The 16,397-nt window shown below is 59.5% G+C and overlaps 6 protein-coding genes across 6 annotated transcripts; 3 read left to right on the forward strand and 3 right to left on the reverse strand.

Moving 5' to 3' along the window:
* Positions 1-133: 133 nt before the first annotated feature.
* CDEST_14233 (Putative thioesterase, Acyl transferase domain superfamily, alpha/Beta hydrolase) lies at positions 134-4,094 on the reverse strand (the record flags this gene model as incomplete). Its single annotated transcript, XM_062930389.1, has 4 exons — positions 134-211; positions 278-2,011; positions 2,134-2,388; positions 2,535-4,094. The coding sequence occupies 4 exons, from the start codon at positions 4,092-4,094 to the stop codon at positions 134-136; spliced, it is 3,627 nt and encodes a 1,208-aa protein (XP_062786440.1).
* A 1,986-nt stretch (positions 4,095-6,080) lies between these two features.
* Positions 6,081-8,463, forward strand: CDEST_14234 (Putative FAD-binding domain, FAD/NAD(P)-binding domain superfamily; the record flags this gene model as incomplete). Its single annotated transcript, XM_062930390.1, has 2 exons — positions 6,081-6,477; positions 6,596-8,463. The coding sequence occupies 2 exons, from the start codon at positions 6,081-6,083 to the stop codon at positions 8,461-8,463; spliced, it is 2,265 nt and encodes a 754-aa protein (XP_062786441.1).
* A 617-nt stretch (positions 8,464-9,080) lies between these two features.
* On the reverse strand, positions 9,081-10,624 carry CDEST_14235 (Putative O-methyltransferase domain, S-adenosyl-L-methionine-dependent methyltransferase superfamily; the record flags this gene model as incomplete). The annotated part of the gene is made up of 4 exons (XM_062930391.1): positions 9,081-9,397; positions 9,507-9,955; positions 10,042-10,171; positions 10,240-10,624. 4 exons carry the CDS (start codon positions 10,622-10,624, stop codon positions 9,081-9,083), a joined length of 1,281 nt encoding a protein of 426 aa, XP_062786442.1.
* A 1,213-nt stretch (positions 10,625-11,837) lies between these two features.
* Positions 11,838-13,055, forward strand: CDEST_14236 (Putative short-chain dehydrogenase/reductase SDR, NAD(P)-binding domain superfamily; the record flags this gene model as incomplete). Its single annotated transcript, XM_062930392.1, has 3 exons — positions 11,838-11,952; positions 12,172-12,645; positions 12,790-13,055. 3 exons carry the CDS (start codon positions 11,838-11,840, stop codon positions 13,053-13,055), a joined length of 855 nt encoding a protein of 284 aa, XP_062786443.1.
* Positions 13,056-13,660: 605 nt separating this feature from the next.
* Positions 13,661-14,231, reverse strand: CDEST_14237 (Putative rmlC-like cupin domain superfamily, rmlC-like jelly roll protein; the record flags this gene model as incomplete). Its single annotated transcript, XM_062930393.1, has 2 exons — positions 13,661-14,028; positions 14,096-14,231. 2 exons carry the CDS (start codon positions 14,229-14,231, stop codon positions 13,661-13,663), a joined length of 504 nt encoding a protein of 167 aa, XP_062786444.1.
* An 893-nt stretch (positions 14,232-15,124) lies between these two features.
* CDEST_14238 (Putative GroES-like superfamily, polyketide synthase, enoylreductase domain-containing protein) lies at positions 15,125-16,153 on the forward strand (the record flags this gene model as incomplete). Its single annotated transcript, XM_062930394.1, has 1 exon — positions 15,125-16,153. The coding sequence occupies one exon, from the start codon at positions 15,125-15,127 to the stop codon at positions 16,151-16,153; it is 1,029 nt and encodes a 342-aa protein (XP_062786445.1).
* Positions 16,154-16,397: the final 244 nt, after the last annotated feature.

A 16,397-nucleotide genomic window follows, 5' to 3' on the forward strand; every position in this document is an offset into this window, starting at 1 on the left:
AAACTGCGATTTATAGTAAAAACTGAGGAATGGGTATAGCGGAGATGGATAAACAACAAATTCAAATGCTGGAGTTATCAAGGGGTGTAACGAAGCAAAAAATGATGTATTACTACATGTGCCAAGTCTATATCTAGAGAGCACCCGTCTCCTGCACAGCCTTCAGACCCTCTGCCACAAACGATGCCAGTTGCGATACAAACGGCTTCCTCTGTACGGCATCAAGTTAGCATACTGACGAGCATCTTCCACACAAAGGGTCCGGACGCAAGCTTACCATCAACGCAAAGTGATGCGCCCCCTCGACTTTATGGCACACAATGTCGGCCCCCGGCAGCAGCTCGGCCCACCCGTTAGGCCCAAAGTCCTTCCTCTGTACCGTCAGGAACTTCATCCCCTCGGTGTCGTCCGGATGCGGCGGCAGCGGCGGCGCCCCCGGCCGGTCCACGACGCTCTCGCCGGCCCAGATGACCTCCACCCTCAGCTTCTGCCCCGGCGGCATCACCAGCGGCGTGGCGCAGTACCTCTCCAGCACGCCGATGGTGCCCTCGAAATGCGGTATCAACCAGGCCGGTGCTTCGCCGCCGACGTGACCACCGTTCCCCTTTCCCCCTTCCCACCCGCCAAAGATGCCCAAGCGCTGACAGTACTCGTAAAAGTGTCTCGGCAGCCTGTCCATCCCGTTGAGCGGCACCGGCGCGTCGATCAGCACCAGGCCGGCGATCCGGCACCCCCTCTCGGTCAGCATCTGCGCCGCCCGGAACGCCAGCGACCCGCCGGCGGACCAGCCGCCGAGCACGTATCCCTTGTGAGAAGAAGAAGAGATCGGTTGCCGCCGGAGAATCTCGGGCAGGTAGCCCTCGGCCAGCAGGCGGTCGAGCGGCACGCGGGCCATGGCGTCCGTGTCGCCGCGGAGGAACGGGCAGTCGAGGCCGATGACGCAGACGTCGCGGCCGACGGGCGGCAGGGAGGCGTACGAGGCGGTGGTGCCGGCTCCGTCGGGCAGGAGGAAGAGCAGCGTGCGGGCGGTCTTGGGGAGGCCCTGGAGGACAACGGACTTGCAGGGCGGGATGGGGATGGTAGTGAGCGGTCCGTCGAGGGTGTCGAGGGTGTCGGGAGTATCCCGGGTGTCCTCGGTGTCCTCGGTGTCGTGCTCGTCGTCCCCGTCGGCCCCGTCGGCCCCGTCAGCCCCGGCGGTGATGTTGGTGTTCTGCGCCGCTGAGGAGGAAGATGCGGACGGCGGCCCTTTGCTGCCCGGGTCCTCCGGTGACACGGGGCTCGGCGGGAACACGGCACCCTTGGTGTCGATGCTCAGCGTCATCCGCGGCTTCGGCGTCTGCAACGGGCTCCACGGCGGTGGCATTGCTGCCGCCGCCCCCGGCTTCATCCTGCTCGTCCTGGTCTCCTGGCTCAAAAGACTGCTAAACACGCGGCGCGGGAACGCGTTGATCGAGTACTGCAGGAACGCCGCGACGACGGTGTCGTCCTCCTCGCGCAGCACGATGATGTCGCCCGCCCACTTGCGCGTGCGGCCGACCTGCTGCATGCGCACGTAGACGGTGTACACGTGCTCCATGTCGACGGGCTCGAACAGCAACATGTCGTCCCAGCCGTGGTTGATGTAGACGGTGTGGGCGAGGTCGGTGGCGTCGTCCAGGTTGAGGCAGAAGCCGGCCGGCTGGGTGAAGGCGTCGATGACGGCCGGGTGCGCCGTAAAGTCGCCGACTCCGGCGAGGCCGGCGGGGAAGCTGACGAGGGCGGCGATCTCGTGCGTGCGCGGGTCCAGCACGAGGGACTGCACTAGCCGGTGGTTGCGGTGGAAGTCGGCCAGCGGGGACACCAGCCGGTAGGCCATGCTGCCCGAGATCTGCGTCGTGCCGGCGCGGGCACGCAGCGAGGACACGTTGATCCGGTGGGACTCGCCGGATGCGTGCTGGGCGAGGAGGGCGCGCGTGGATGTGTCGGTGATGCGGATGGTGCACTCGGCGTGCTTCTGGGGCTTGCCAGAGGACTGTCGAGGCATATATCATGTCAGTATAAGAAGCGAGCTGGTAGTTATAAGCTTGATAGTAGGCTCGGTGCTCTGTCGTGAATCTAGGCTGGAGGTAGGGAAGAGGATAGAACAACACTTACACCGCCGACGACGGTGAACTTGCACCGAGCAGAACGGCTGGACCAGTCGGCCTGGGCGTGGCATTGCAGCAGCTGTGACCCCGGTCCGTTGTCGCCGGCGACCAACGCCTTGCTGACGCCCAGGTCAGAGATGGTGACGAGGCAGTCTTGCATGTCATGCTTGGCATCATGAGCCTTGCCGTGCTTATTATCGTGGGACCGCAGCTTTTTGACGAGGTAATTCCCGAGCGTCATGGCGATATCGGCATAGATGGACTGTTGGTGGATGATCACAATATGTCAGCAAGAGTCGTTTGTTGGCCAGCCAGGTCATATGGGAACAGCCATGACACAACGACATCTTTTTGGATGATGTTATAAAGCAAAAGAAGCTCAAGACGAAAGCAAGACTCTGAACTCACCGGCGTACACAGCGGCTTCCCCTCGACCATGTGCCCCTGGACCGCCTCTTTCAGATCCGGCCTGGCCAGATCCGCCTCCGTGACGAGGTACAGCCCATCTCCCACCATCAGGTCCGTCTCCGCCACGACGCGGTGGATCGTCGTGCTCTCGACGCCGTGCCTCTTGAGCGTGCGCGGTCTCCCCGTCATCGTCCCGCGCCTGCGTGTGCCCTTCTGCGCCCTGCCCAGCGCGGCATCGATGGACGGCTCCGCAGACGACGCGATCGGTACGACCTCCAGTAGCGCGGTGCCGTGCTCGTCCGTCTCGACGTGCTCGCACAGCTGCTGGAGCACGAGGTCCCATCGGAGCGGCCGCAGAAGCATGTCCTCGACGGCGGCACGCATCAGCGAGCCGAAGTCGCCGGCCTCGTCCCGGTGCGGCTGCGACACCGGCGGCGGCGGCGGCGGCAGCTTGCCCGTCGAGGCGGACACCACCCTCAGGCAGGCCGGCGTGCTCGCCAACCCCGGACTCATGTACAGGGACGCCAACACGCCGGCGACGTCCTCTTCCGAGTGGACCGACGGGCTGTGGAACGGCCCGAATATCGGCATCGGCACCATCCGGACCCCCGGCACCGCCAGCCCGTCCGACTCGGCCAGCTCCGCCAGCGCCTCCGGCGGCCCCGATACCGTCACCGAGCTTGGCGCCCACGCGCTCACCCAGTACGGCAGACCCCCTTTCCCCTTTCTCGCCTTGTCTCTACCGTCGTTGGGCTGCCTCCAGCCGTTGCTGCTGCTGCTGCTGCTGCTGCTTCTGCTGCTTCTGCTGATGTTCGTCGTGTCCGTTTCCTCGCCCGCGAACCGCTCCAGGAATGCTCGCACTCCCTGTAGCGTCCGCTCCTCCGCCGCCGACACGGCAACGCTCCAGGGCTGCTCCGTGCCCGTCCCCGGCGCGGCATCCCGGGCCGCCCGCTCCACGACCAGGCCTACCCGGAAGGCCACCCGGACGGCCTCGACGCCTAGCGGGACCAGCTCCGCCAGGCCGGCACTGCAGGCCACCGCCGCGGCGGCCAGCGCGCCGGTGCAGGCGCCCACGACGGTGGCGTCCCCGTCCGCGTAGTCTCTGGCCGAGGGAGAAGAAAACGAAGATGGGCCGATGTGCCTCATGAACATCAGTATCTGGTAGGCCACCAGCAGCGCCATATCCAGCGGCAGACAGCGGCGATGGTGCGGGCTGGAGGAAGAGAAGGAGGAGGAGGAGGAGGAGGAGGAGGAGGAGGAGTAGGAGGAGCCGTCGCTGCGTAAACGCCATTGTGAGAGGAGGTCGGCCAGGACGAGGGTGCCAGAGGGCCAGAGGTGGTCGGCCTCGGCTGGGTCGAGGATCTGGGCCAGGTCGCGCTGGAGGGCCGTCTCACAGCGGCGGGTGAAGATGGACAGAGGGGACGAGAGGGTAGGGGACGTGGAGCGGAAGGCCTCGTCGTCCAGCAGAAGCTGAAGGTCGCGTTTGGGGACGGTGTATGTTTGGTCTCCGAAGAGGAACAGGGTGAGCGGCGGCTTGCTGGGGGGGGATGAGATAGCCATGGTGAGGTGAAGTGGTGGCGATGAGGGTGAAGGTGATGGTGATGGTGATGTTGATGGTGGTTGTTGGGTTTACGGTGACGGCTGAATCTGTTGTTGATTGTTGGATGTGCTGTATAGTCTTTGTCTTTCTCTGTATCTCTGTCTCTGTCTCTCTCGCTCACACACACACACACACATACACACAAACAAGTCGATATCGTCGATTTCTGCTGCAAACTCTTGTTCACGAACCGAGAGTAGCTTCTGTCAGGATAGTCTGCAAAAAGAAACAAAATTAAAAAAAAAACGTTTAGCTTCTCAACGGCAATAAACCGGCACAAACAGCCTTGCAGACCAGACTATATTCACATGTTTATCGGGCACCCCCCTTGTCCAACACCATTCTCCGTAGCTTACCTTGTAACATGACCGAGAAGGTCGTGATACAACAAACCGGCCGGAGAACATCAGAGCAACCGATGCTGTCTCCGTCACGGACAGCTTGTCCCTTCGCGAAGGCATCTCTCGCTACACGCTGCAAGTATTGGAAGTCGTCCCAAGTATTTAAGATTTGGCATTTCAGGGGAAGACCCTGGGAAAGTAACGTACAGGCAATTGCTTTGATTATTAGCATTTTCCCCCTTTGTCTCCAACTCTAATTACAAAAATGATGGTATCAAACATTTCCAAATTCAAACTTGCAGCCATACACAGAAATTAGACGCAAAGGTTGCGCTCAAACCGGCAACACAAGAGACATCATTTCGAGGACACATGTGGCGACGCATAAAGTCACTCACTCCTTGGCATCTTGGCCCTTCTTCCGTATTAGGCATATCGACCACACCATTACGGCTATCCGGTGAGAGGCCAGAGTTCTCTTTATTCCGCAGCTATACCTGTACACCAGCCGGGGGTAGGGGGGGGGGGTTCAATGCTCCGGGCCAACATCGTGAATACATCGTGAATACTAATCACTTCCGGCATTATCCCAACAGTTGCTGCACACCCGTTCCAACGGGACGGTCCACAGAATCCGTCACCACATGGCCAAAGATGCCATGTACCTGTAGAATCCAGGGGAAGGGGGAGATGGAGGGAAACAAGATTGGCTCAGATGTTTGGAGCCTGAAAAGTGTAATCCCGATTGAGAGAAATAGGCTTACCCCAACCCTCCGTCCTCGGGAGAGAGATAAACCAAGAGTTGGCAACCATCAGCTTTTACTTTACAGCTTTTTGCCCCTTTCGTTCCACGGCTTTTCATCAGATCGGCCTGTTTGTCTCTCACAAGGCCTCGGGCTCCGGAGAGCGGGCGTTCATTCCGCGGGTGATTCGGGAGGACGCGTGTGTACAGGTAGAAGTCGTTGGTTCAAGGTTTGGTCCCGCCGCCGCCGCCGACGCCACCACGCAGAGCTCTCCCTTTGTGGAATATGGACGAGGATGCTCGGCTCTCTCGGCACTCTCTCAAGGTTGGATCGATCGGTTGTCGAGGCTCTCTCGACTCCCTTGGCCAGACCGATCAGGAAAATGCCGCCGGAGCATCTCAAAGTATATCTCATCTTTTTTTCCGGACGAGCCTTGTCGGGTTCCCCCTCCCCCCGGGGGAGGTTTGGTGAGGGCCGGCGTTCGAAAACGTGTCGAGGGAACGCAAGCGAGAGGTCGTTCGTTGTTTTCAAGGACTCAACGCCGGCGATCAGTCAGTCAGTCAGTCAATCAACCAGCCAGTCCGCGTCCGAGATTCATCAAAAAGAACCGAGCCAGTCCGTATTCGCGTGTGCTCTCTTGTTTTTACAGTCAATAAGCGGAACCATTAGCCAAAGAAGACCATTCAGTCACGAGGGCTCTTGCAGGATCTGTGATCAAGACGCCGCCATTCCCTCTTCAGCCTTCTCCTCCTTGTGAAGCCATCACCAGCCCTGTATCGTTGACATCTCCCCTTACACCATCAGTAAGGAAGACAAAACCAACTCACCCCTCTTAAAAACCTGCACCACACCACCATCCCACATGACGCCACCGACTCCCCCCGGCCCGCGCGTCCTCATCGCCGGCGGCAGCATCACCGGCCTGTCCCTCGCCCTCATGCTCGAGCAGGCCGGCATCGACTTCCTCGTGCTCGAGGGCGGCCCGACCATCGCGCCCCAGGTCGGCGCCGGCCTGGCCTTCTTCCCCGGCGGCGCCCGCATCCTCGACCAGCTGGGCCTGTTCGAGCGCCTGCTATCCATCTCGTCAGTCTTCGACCCCATGTACGACTGGCGGCCCGACGGCACCCAAAACGTCTGCGTCCGTGGCGTCTCGCCCTTCTTCGACCAGACGCTCGGCTACCCTGTGCTGTTCCTCGACAGGCAGCAGGCGGTCCAGATGTTTTACGAGGCCATCAGGCAAAAGGGGAAGATTGTTACCGGTATGTATCCTCCTCCTCGCCGCCATCGCACGATATCTGAGTGGTAGTTATACGTTTGCCGTGCTTACTGCTGTGTCTGTGTGTGTATATATCTAACACCACCCCTTTTGTTGTCCAGACGCCCGCGTCGCCCACGTCCACGAGTCCACGACCTCCGTGACCGTCACCACCACCCTGGGCCAGTCATTCACCGGCACCCTCCTCGTCGGCTGCGACGGCGTCAAGTCCGCCGTCCGGTCCGAGATGTGGCGCCTCGGAAACGCCTCCGACCCGTCCTACTTCGGCTCCGGCGGGCCCTCCGAGGTCCGCTGCAAGTGGCGCACCCTGTTCGGCATCGCCGCCGTCGACGATGTGCCCCGCAGCGCCAACATCACCATGAACCAGGACTTCGCCTGCGCCCTCATGTCGCGGGGGCACTACGCCTACCTCGTGCTGCACGAGGCCCTGCCCAGGACGCTCGTCGGCGACGAGATCCGGCCGTACGGCGCCGACGCCGTCGACGAGGTGGCGCGGCGGCACTGGGACGACCCCATCCGGGAGGGCGTCACCTTCGCTGACGTCTACGGCAAGCTGACGCGCAAGGTGCTGGTGCCCATCCAGGAGTACGTCCTGCAGAAGTGGCACTTTGGCCGCGTCCTGCTGCTCGGTGACGCCGTCCACAAGACGCACCCGTCCACCGGCCAGGGCGCCATGCTCTGTCTCGAAGACAACGTCGTCTTTACGAACCTGCTCGTCCGCCGGCTCAAGGCGTCGTCTTCGTCGCTGTCTCATCAGCAGCCACAGCCGCAACCCCTCACCCGCGCCGACTGCGACGCCCTCTTCGCCGAGACGCAGCGCCGCCGCTCCAAACGGGCCAAGACCGTCTCGCAGGAATCCTTCCTCGTCGTCGGCCTGTACGCCTGGCGCAACCCGGTGTTCCGGCTCATGTCGCGCTACATCCTGCCGCTCATCATGCCGGATTTCATTCTTGGCGTCTTCATGGAGACGACGAGGCCGGCGCCGAGCCTGGACCACGAGTATGCGCGTGCCGCGATGGTGGGGAAGAAACGGGATGCGCTGGTGGGCTTTGATGACGAGGACCCGGAGCCCAAGGTGCCGCTGGCGGCGATGGCGCTGCGGAGCATCACCTGCTTGGTGCTCGTCATGACCCTTGTCCACGCCGTCTCGGTACTTCCGTCGGTGCTTCCGTCGAACGGCACCTTGGGAGGGGTTCGCGGTCCGCAGTCGGCTGTGGATACGACGGCTTTGGGAATCATGGCAGTTGTCCTAGTCGAGGGCTGGCGGCGCTGCAACATCGTCTCGCCTGTCCGGTTCCCCTGGATCTGGGCTCTCTTGATGGACTTCTACGGCGTCCGCGTCGTCGGCCCGCTCTACCTGTTGGTGGATATCCTGCACGGCGTGTCCCAGGGCCGCATGCGCTATGCGGTTACCGGGCACGGGGTCTTCATCTCGGCCTCCAAGGCCATGGTCCCCATGTTGTTGGTCTTCGGCTTGGCTCCGGTAATGGTCGCATGGCTGGGATCCAGTGTCGGGGGAATGCTTCCATGGTCCATCTTCTCCAGCCTGTTTGCCCTCCCGGCCACACTGACAGCCGTCGGTCTGTCACTTTATGGATTCTTCAGCACCGACTCGGACGCCGTCCTCGGTACCAGATACCGCAAGCACCTGCGTCCCGGGCTTGCATGCGCGTCGGCGGTCTTGGCGCTGCTTCACCTGGGTGCTCGCTTCGGCGGTCTTGCCGACGCCGGACTGGTTGCGAGACCCGTCGGCTACTTGCATCTGCCTGTTCTCATGTGGCAGCTCGACGTGGTTGCCGACGTTTCCTTGTGGTGCGACGTCAAGTCTTGGTCTCTCCCTGGGGTTCTTGTGCTCCTGGGGCACGGTCTAATTGGGCCTGGCGCCTCGTCGGTTGCGCTGTGGTTGTGGAGGGATGTCGTGCTGAATGGGCGTCCGGCTGGGGTTAGGGTTAGGGTTGTCAAGGCTTGAGAATGAGCTTTGGCGCATGATGGAAGGATTAATATCTAGGCGTAAAGAGAAGTCCTTTGAGGCTACACATGGTGTAAAATTGTGCTGGCGTTAAGGACATGCATTACTATCAGTTATATGTGTTAGCTATTATGCTGCACTGTACTCTTTTTGACTTTAGTTGGTTAAAAGTTAGGACCACATGGTATTTGCTAACAATTGCAAAATTATGCATCTTTTCTCAAAACTTTATGATTGTCGATGATGTTTTATTATCTAGCAGCAGAGTACTGAGAAGATTTAATATCCCTTCTATTAGATGTACTATAAATACGAATGATAACTTGCTGGGTTCTGCGCCCACTTCACTTACGTTGCTTCCGAACATGTAATTCTTTTAACCCACTTTTTCGATGTATAGAAATCGAAAACAAATATCAGAAGCATTCATTTCTCTAGAAAAGAAACACAGGGCAGAGTCATGCGGACATACACATATCCTTGAGCTACCAACGTCTTGGACTGAGTTTCAGAGGACTGACTTAGATGACCACGACTGACTGACTCAGATACCCATCATGAGATACAGTCTCTTCTCCTGCGTCCGTCAAACCCAGATCCTCCACTCACCCACTCATTCACTCGGCCAACTCGGCCTCAATGACGCACTCGACGCTCGGGTTCGAGTGCCAGATCTTGACGATGCGGAACCCCTCCGACGCCAGCAGCGCCCGCCACTGCTCCTCCGTCCGCTCCGCCGCCGACACCAGGTGCATGATGCACACGTCGACCATGGCGTGGTACCAGTTGGCGCCCCGCGCCGGCATCATGGTCTCGTGCAGCAGCAGCTTCGAGTAGCCCGGCGTCATGGCGCCCGCCGTGCTGCGCAGGATCTGCCGGCACCGCTCGTCGTCCCAGTCGTGCAGGACGGTGTGCATGTAGTAAGCGCGCGCACCTGTCCAGCTGTTAGTTGGCCCTCTCTCGTCGTTCTTCTTCTGACTCCAAGTTTTGCGGCTGTTCTCGCCGCCGAACAGCAGGACGGATGGAGGAAATCATCAACTCACCCGTCACGGGCTGCTTCTCGAAGAAGTCATGCTCCATGCACTTGATCCTCCCCTTCTCGTCCGGCTTCGCGATCCGGATCACCTCGGGCAGATCCTGCAGCACAAGGTCCCCCTCCTCCGGGTCCGGGTAGGCCTCCAGCACCCGCGCCAGATCCCGCCCATGCCCTCCGCCCACGTCCACCACCAGCGGGGCTCCCTGTTTCCGCCCCGTCAGCAGCTCGCGCGTGTCGTAAATGCGCGTCCACGGCGTCTTCATGGCCGCCACGCCCTGCATGCAGGTGATGAAGGACTCCTGCTTGGACGGGGTGGCCTGGCACCGCGCGAACAGGCCGAGGTTGTCCGGGTCGAGGGAGACGTAGTTGGTGGCGTCGTGGTCCCGTGGCTCGGCGTAGTCGGTGGAGGCGAGGAACGAGGGGAAGTGCGTAGTGGAGGGGATTTGGTGATCGATCCTGGGGGGAGACGGCAAGTGTTAGTTAGTTTGGGTGGATGCTAGGAAGATGGGGCAAAGATGAGAGAAAAGGGGGGGAGAATTTACGCTCCGCGGATGGCTGCAGCAGTGGGCGTGGAGGAGTCGCCGATCTCAATGGTCAAGCGCGTGGGCTTATACCGGTCCACGCCGGTCTCTTGGAGCATGTGGTCGGCCGTGAGATGACGGAGCAGTCGGCCTGTCGCGTCGTCAGCCATCATTATTCCATACGGCAGCGCGGAACATATCTCGTCGAGGGAAACATACGGAAGAGACTCTTATCGCAATCCCGCTTGCAATATCCCAGAAGCTCGTCCAGCGTCGCCTCCTTGCTTCCCGCGGCCCGCCACCCCTCCCACAGCCCGAGATCCGTCATGATACGGAAGATGGCCAGGTTGTTGAATGCCACCCAGGTGTGGTACCACATGCGCTCGAACGGCGTCTCGAGCCGGGCGATCAGGCGCCGAGACGCCTCAAGGAGCTGGTAGCGCGCCTCCTCGCTGCCGTCGCAGGTCTCGAGGGTGACGCCGTCGAGAGCCGAGAGGATTTGCTTGACGGACAGCGCGCCCACGCCGTTTATGCCGTTCTCGGCGGTAGGGGGTTTGGTGGCGAAAGTCATGTTCGCAGTAGTAGGTTTAGCGGCGGAAGTCATGTTGATAGTGGTGATGGTGGCGATGGTGGTGATGATGGAAGTCGGAATTAGGAAGAAGCTCACGGGGAAGATTTGTAATGACTACGAATGGGGCAAAAGTAAACAATAGATTTAAGAAAAGAAAAAACAGAGTTTTGTGAAGCTACTTCAAGGACGAGTAGTTCGGAAAGCCGAAGGGCAAACTGCCAGCTCTTGACATGCCCCGATGTGACACTAGTCAATATTACCTTAGATCCTTCTTTGCGCGTCGAAGCATCTCTAGACTCGATAAACACACCATGACCGAACTGGTAGCTCTTCCTGGTAAGCTCAACCGGACTGCCCCTTGAGTTTGAAGCGCCTCCCCAAACGAAGCCGCCGTGGCATCTCAGACATCGGAGCACCGCTTAGGGGTTAGCATGTGAACTCGCAAAGGCCGCAACGTAGAGTCTGGCTTCGGCATCAACCTAATGCCGTCGGGATGTCGCCTGATCTCCCGCGCCACGGCCGTGATTCCCGATTCCAAACCCGCTCGGCAGTCCCCCAACTCTCGTATGTCGGGTGCGTTCAGAAGTCCGTAGGTTCATCCGTTCTCTCTCCGCTGCAATGCGAACCAGAGCCCAGGTTGAACGGCCCCGGCAAACCAGATGGCAAACCGCTTGCCAAGCACAGCGATACCAAGCAGGATTTAAGTTTCGTGCCCCCCCCCCCTTGCACTGTTTTAGAATAAACTCGGCTTGGCAGCCTGTCGCAAGGAGTCAAGACGCTGAGCAGCTAGGCACACCCGACCGAAGCGAGCGAAGCGAGCGAAGCGATTGGCTTTGCGGTGGGAGCAAGGGCTGGTGGTGGCAGCTGAAACAAATGTGTCAGCGTTCTCAAACTGCTGCCGAAATAGGCATGTCGTAGGACGGTGGTGGTGTGTGCTCATGCCGCCCGGGGGATGCTCTCTTCAGATGTTTGCCGTGCCGGTAAGTTGTCCGGTGTCCGGATCAGCGTGTGTCGTCGTGGAGGGAGACGGGGAGATGCCGCAACATCCGCAAGACAGGGATCGGGACTTGCGGAACACGCGAATCGCTGCATTTGCGTTGCAGCCACTCGGCTATCACGTCTATCCCGTATACAAGAGCCCATTCCTGCTGCCAGTAAGTGATTGGCTCACTCGACTTGACTCGACTCGTTTCCAGAACTGCATTTTCCACCCGCGTCCGCCCATCACGAACCGCTGGAATAAAACATGGCTCAGAACGGAAACGAATCTTCCACCCCTCTGGACTACGACCAGATCCCCGGTCCTCTGGGCCTGGAAGCTGCGTCACTAGCGGGAAAAGTCGCCCTAGTGACTGGAGCCGGTACGGCCCGTTCCCGGAATCCTTCCGCATCCCCTGTATCTCCACTAACCCCACTATCGTCATCTCCACTATCGTCTGCATGTTCCTTCGGCCCCTCCCTAACTCCCCCTAACTCCCCCCACCCAAACTCCCCGCACCAAGCCCCCACAGCCTCCACAACAAATCCTCCCGAGATAAGATCTTGCATATGTGGCTGACGAGTATTCCTTGGTGATCCAGGCCGCGGCATCGGCCGCGAAATCGCTCTCGAACTCGGCCGTCGCGGCGCCTCCGTCGTCGTCAACTTCGCCAACTCGGCCTCGCACGCCGCCGAAGTCGTCGCCATGCTGCAGGCTATGCCGACCAAGGCCGTCGCCATCCAGGCCGACGTGTCCTCCGTGCCGGAGATCACCCGCTTGTTCGCCGAGGCCCGGGCTGCCTTCGGTCGCGGGCTCGACATTGTCGTGTCCAACAGCGGCGTCATCTCGTTCGGGCACATGTCCGAGGTCACGCCCGAGGAGTTCGACCGAGTGTTCCGGGTCAACGTGCGCGGCCAATTCTTTGTCGCGCAGGAGGCGTACAAGAATCTGGAACACGGGGGCCGGTTGATCATGATGGGGAGCATTGCGGCGCAAGCCAAGGGAGTGAGGAGGCATGCCATCTATAACTCGAGTAAGGCGGCAGTCGAAGGGTTGGTGAGGGGGATGGCGGTCGGTGAGTGTCCTTTGGCCTTGTCAAGATGCCTGATACGCGTACCTGTGTGGTCTTTCTTTTGCCTGATCTATCCCATTCCCTTGCCAGTTGCTTCTGAGGCTCCTCCTCTGCCACAGCTACTAATCATCCTGTCTCCTCACACAGACTGCGCCGATAAGAAGATCACGGTGAACTGTGTCGCGCCCGGTGGCATCAAGAGTGACATGTATCGAGATAACGCCCGGAAGTACATTCCTGGAGGCGAGAAGTTGACCGACGCCCAGGTCGACGAGGCTATAGCGTCCATGTCGCCGCTTCATCGGGTTGGGCTGCCGATTGACGTGGCTCGCGTGGTTTGCTTCCTGGCAAGCCATGACGGGGGATGGATCAACGGGAAGGTCATTGGCATAGATGGCGGTGCGCCGCTGTAGGAACGGATAGCCTGTAAATGAAGAAGGTTTAGCCAGACACTATGGCCAGCAAAAATGAATCGGAATGCTATGTTCTTCTCATGCTGCAGCACGGGGTTGCCTGTTCGAATGACTTTGCTTGTATCTGATCCTCGCGCCGTCTCTGCTTCCCACAGTGGACCATATATAAGAGGTGTGTTCAAATCAAGACGATGCTGTGGTCACCTGGATGAGTCCTTTACCCCGGACGGACTCGGCTTGTGCCAATTCACAACTATGTGCTGTGAAGGCCCCGCCTGTGTGGGGCCGGACAGCCGAACAGTTCCGAAAATCCGGAACCGGACCAGTGGCTCCTTCGGCCCCATATCACGCGGGCCGCTCCGCGCACACGCAAGAGGACCTCGGCCGTTCACCCCATTGTAAGCAGGACTTGCTGAGTAGACGGCAACACTCGTCAAACCATTTTATTGATGAACATGATTAGTCAATTCACACAGATTGTTATTGGTCCTAGGCATATCCTATAGGCTCATCGACTTGATCTCTCAAAACTGTCTGACAACTGACCCAAGGCTAACCCCAAAGCAACACTCCGAGCCTAGCCATCCCGCTTCCCCTCTAGGACATCAGATCCCCTGCGCCGCGACCGTCGCATACCTCGCCATCGCCATCTCGTACACTCTCGGCGTCATCTCGACACCCTCCGCCGCCAGCTTCGCCAGCAGCCGGAAATACCCGACATAGTACGCCGGCGTGAACGTGTTGACGAACACGGCTTCTTCCTCTCCGCTCGGATTCTCAAACGTCGCGGGTGTCCGCGGCGGGAAGACAACATAGTCCCCCTTTACACAGTCCAACGTGCGTCCGCCCGCGAGACGAAATCGCAACGTCCCGGACAGCACCAGGATTGTCTCGTCATGCATCTCGTGCCACAAGGCCGGCGGGCCCGCGGCAGAGGGGGCGAGCGTGAAGTGGATAGTGGCGAGTCGGTTTTCTGTGTTGAAGGGGGGGTGAGCACAGATGCGTGTCTTGGAGGGGCAGGGATTGGATCGATCGCTTACCAGTGCGGGAGCCATCTTCTAGGATTCGCCCTGTGATGGGCCCGAAGTTCAGCACCTCTACTGGGTCGTCGCGGGCACGGACAACAATGGGCTGGTTCTGCGGCGTGGCAAAGGCTGACGAGTCTGGAGCAGACATGGTTGTAGAACAATCTATTTGCCGACGGGTTCTTCGGTAGGACTTGGGAAAGAGATCATGCAATGTAACGAAGAGCTTCCCTGGATTCACCTCTGAGCTATCTGGGAGAGTGCTGTATTATTGCAGAGCTTAAATACATGTGTGGAATGTCAATCGTGCTAGACATGCTTCGTCTGATATTGGCAGAGTAGCAGGATACGACGTAGTGCACAACGGTCTTCTAGTTAGAGTTTCGGACAGCTGGATGGGGAAGTGCAAGCTGTCGGAACAGGGTTCAGATCGGATGTACGATAATTATCATTGTGCCGAGGTTTCAGGGAGGGCCTTGTCGAAGGGCTTACTTTTATACATGTGTCAAAAGTGTTTTGTGAGATAAGGTTCGTCTGATGTCTGGAGGAGCAACAAGGTAGATAGAGCTTCAATTAACTTTGGGCTAGAATCACGGACATCAGGATGGGGAAATGCAGGAGACGCAAGCTTTGGAAGAAAGTTTCTGTAGCTAGAAGCTACATCGTCGTACGCATTTTAGGTTGATGGAGCTTCAAGCTTGGAGCTTGAGCACACGTCATGGAGAGGTCGAGTCTGCTGCTGCGGGATCAGACGAGCTATGCGTTGACAGTTGCCAGTCTCGGCACGTAAGTGGAGATGCTGGATGTTTTATTTCATGATTGTCGTCTTGGTGAAGCGTAAAGAATGATGATGCATGTCGCGATTGCCCCCACGACTTGCGATTATTCTAACAGCCGCAGAAAGAGAGAGAGAACCCTCGCAGCTTTACCAGATTCCTACGTTTATTCTTGCAAAGATTGAGCTACCATACCAGACTCGCACCACAACCTTGATTCCATCCTCAACCTTTACCGCCCCCCCCTCCTCCTATCATCATCACCACAATGCGCGCCTGGCTCTACGACTCCGTCTCGGGCGGCCTTGAAACCCACCTGAGCCTTGTTGACGATGCTCCCCAGCCGCCCTCGCTCGGCCCCAACGACATTCTCATCAAGGTCCACGCCATGTCGCCCAATCCGGCCGACTACAAGTTCCCCGAGGGGCTCGGCATGCTCTGGCGGCTGGCCGTCTCGCTGCCTGCCACGCCCGGCAGCGACTTTTCCGGCACCGTTGCCGGCCTGGGCGACATGGTCAGGGACGTCGGCGAGTTCACCATCGGCCAGCCCGTGTACGGCTGCACGCCGCCGCCCACGCGCCACGGCTCGCTCGGCGAGTACGTCATCGCCACCATGGCCAGCTGCGCGGCCGTGCCGTCCCCGGCGGGCGCGCTCACGCTCGAGAGCGCGGCGTGTCTGGGCGTGGCGGCGCAGACGGCCTACCAAGCCATCAGCCCGCACGTCGCGGCGGGCGACATGGTGTTCATCAACGGCGGCAGCGGCGGCGTCGGCACGTTTGCGATCCAGATCGCGCGCGTGCTGGGGTGCCGCGTGGTGACCAGCTGCTCGGGCCGCAACGCCGAGCTGTGCCGCTCGCTCGGGGCGGACGAGGTGCTGGACTACACCGAGGTGGACGTCAGCAAGGCGCTCAAGGCCAAGGGCCCCGTGTTCAAGCTCGCGCTGGACAACATCGGGCTGGAGCCGGCCGACCTGTACAAGGCCGCGGACGAGTACCTGATGCCGGCGGGCCGGTTCGTGCAGGTGGGCGCGGGGCTGTCGCTGCGACACATGATGAGCACGGCGGGCCGGGCGCTGCGGCCGGCGGGTCTCGGGGGCGGGAAGCGAAAGTGGCAGTTCATGTCGCTGCAGTCGAAGCATGCGGACCTGGCCAAGCTGGGGAGGTGGGCGGCGGAGGGTCAGATCCGGGCGGTGGTGGAGGAGACGTACAGGTTCGAGGATGCCCCAAAGGCCTATGAGAAGATGAGGACAGGGAGGACGAAGGGTTGTCTGGTAGTGAAGGGGCCGGATGCAAAGTAGATACCTTGGTACATGTACAGTTCACGTTGAAGGATTAGTTATATGCTGCGGTCAGAAGAGAGTCTTGTGCATTTGAGTAGCACGCCTGATTGTGCATGTTCTTGAGATGTTTAACGTGTGGATATTTTCAAAACAGGAAAAGGAGTTGGACGACTCAAGTATGAGAAACTCCGCGTTAAAGTCAACACTACGGTTTGTTTCTTCTTGTTTTTCTTCAATTAAATAACTCTTGCAAGTTGCGTTT

Source organism: Colletotrichum destructivum, chromosome 9, assembly GCF_034447905.1.
Source record: "Colletotrichum destructivum chromosome 9, complete sequence".
NCBI lineage: Eukaryota > Fungi > Ascomycota > Sordariomycetes > Glomerellales > Glomerellaceae > Colletotrichum > Colletotrichum destructivum.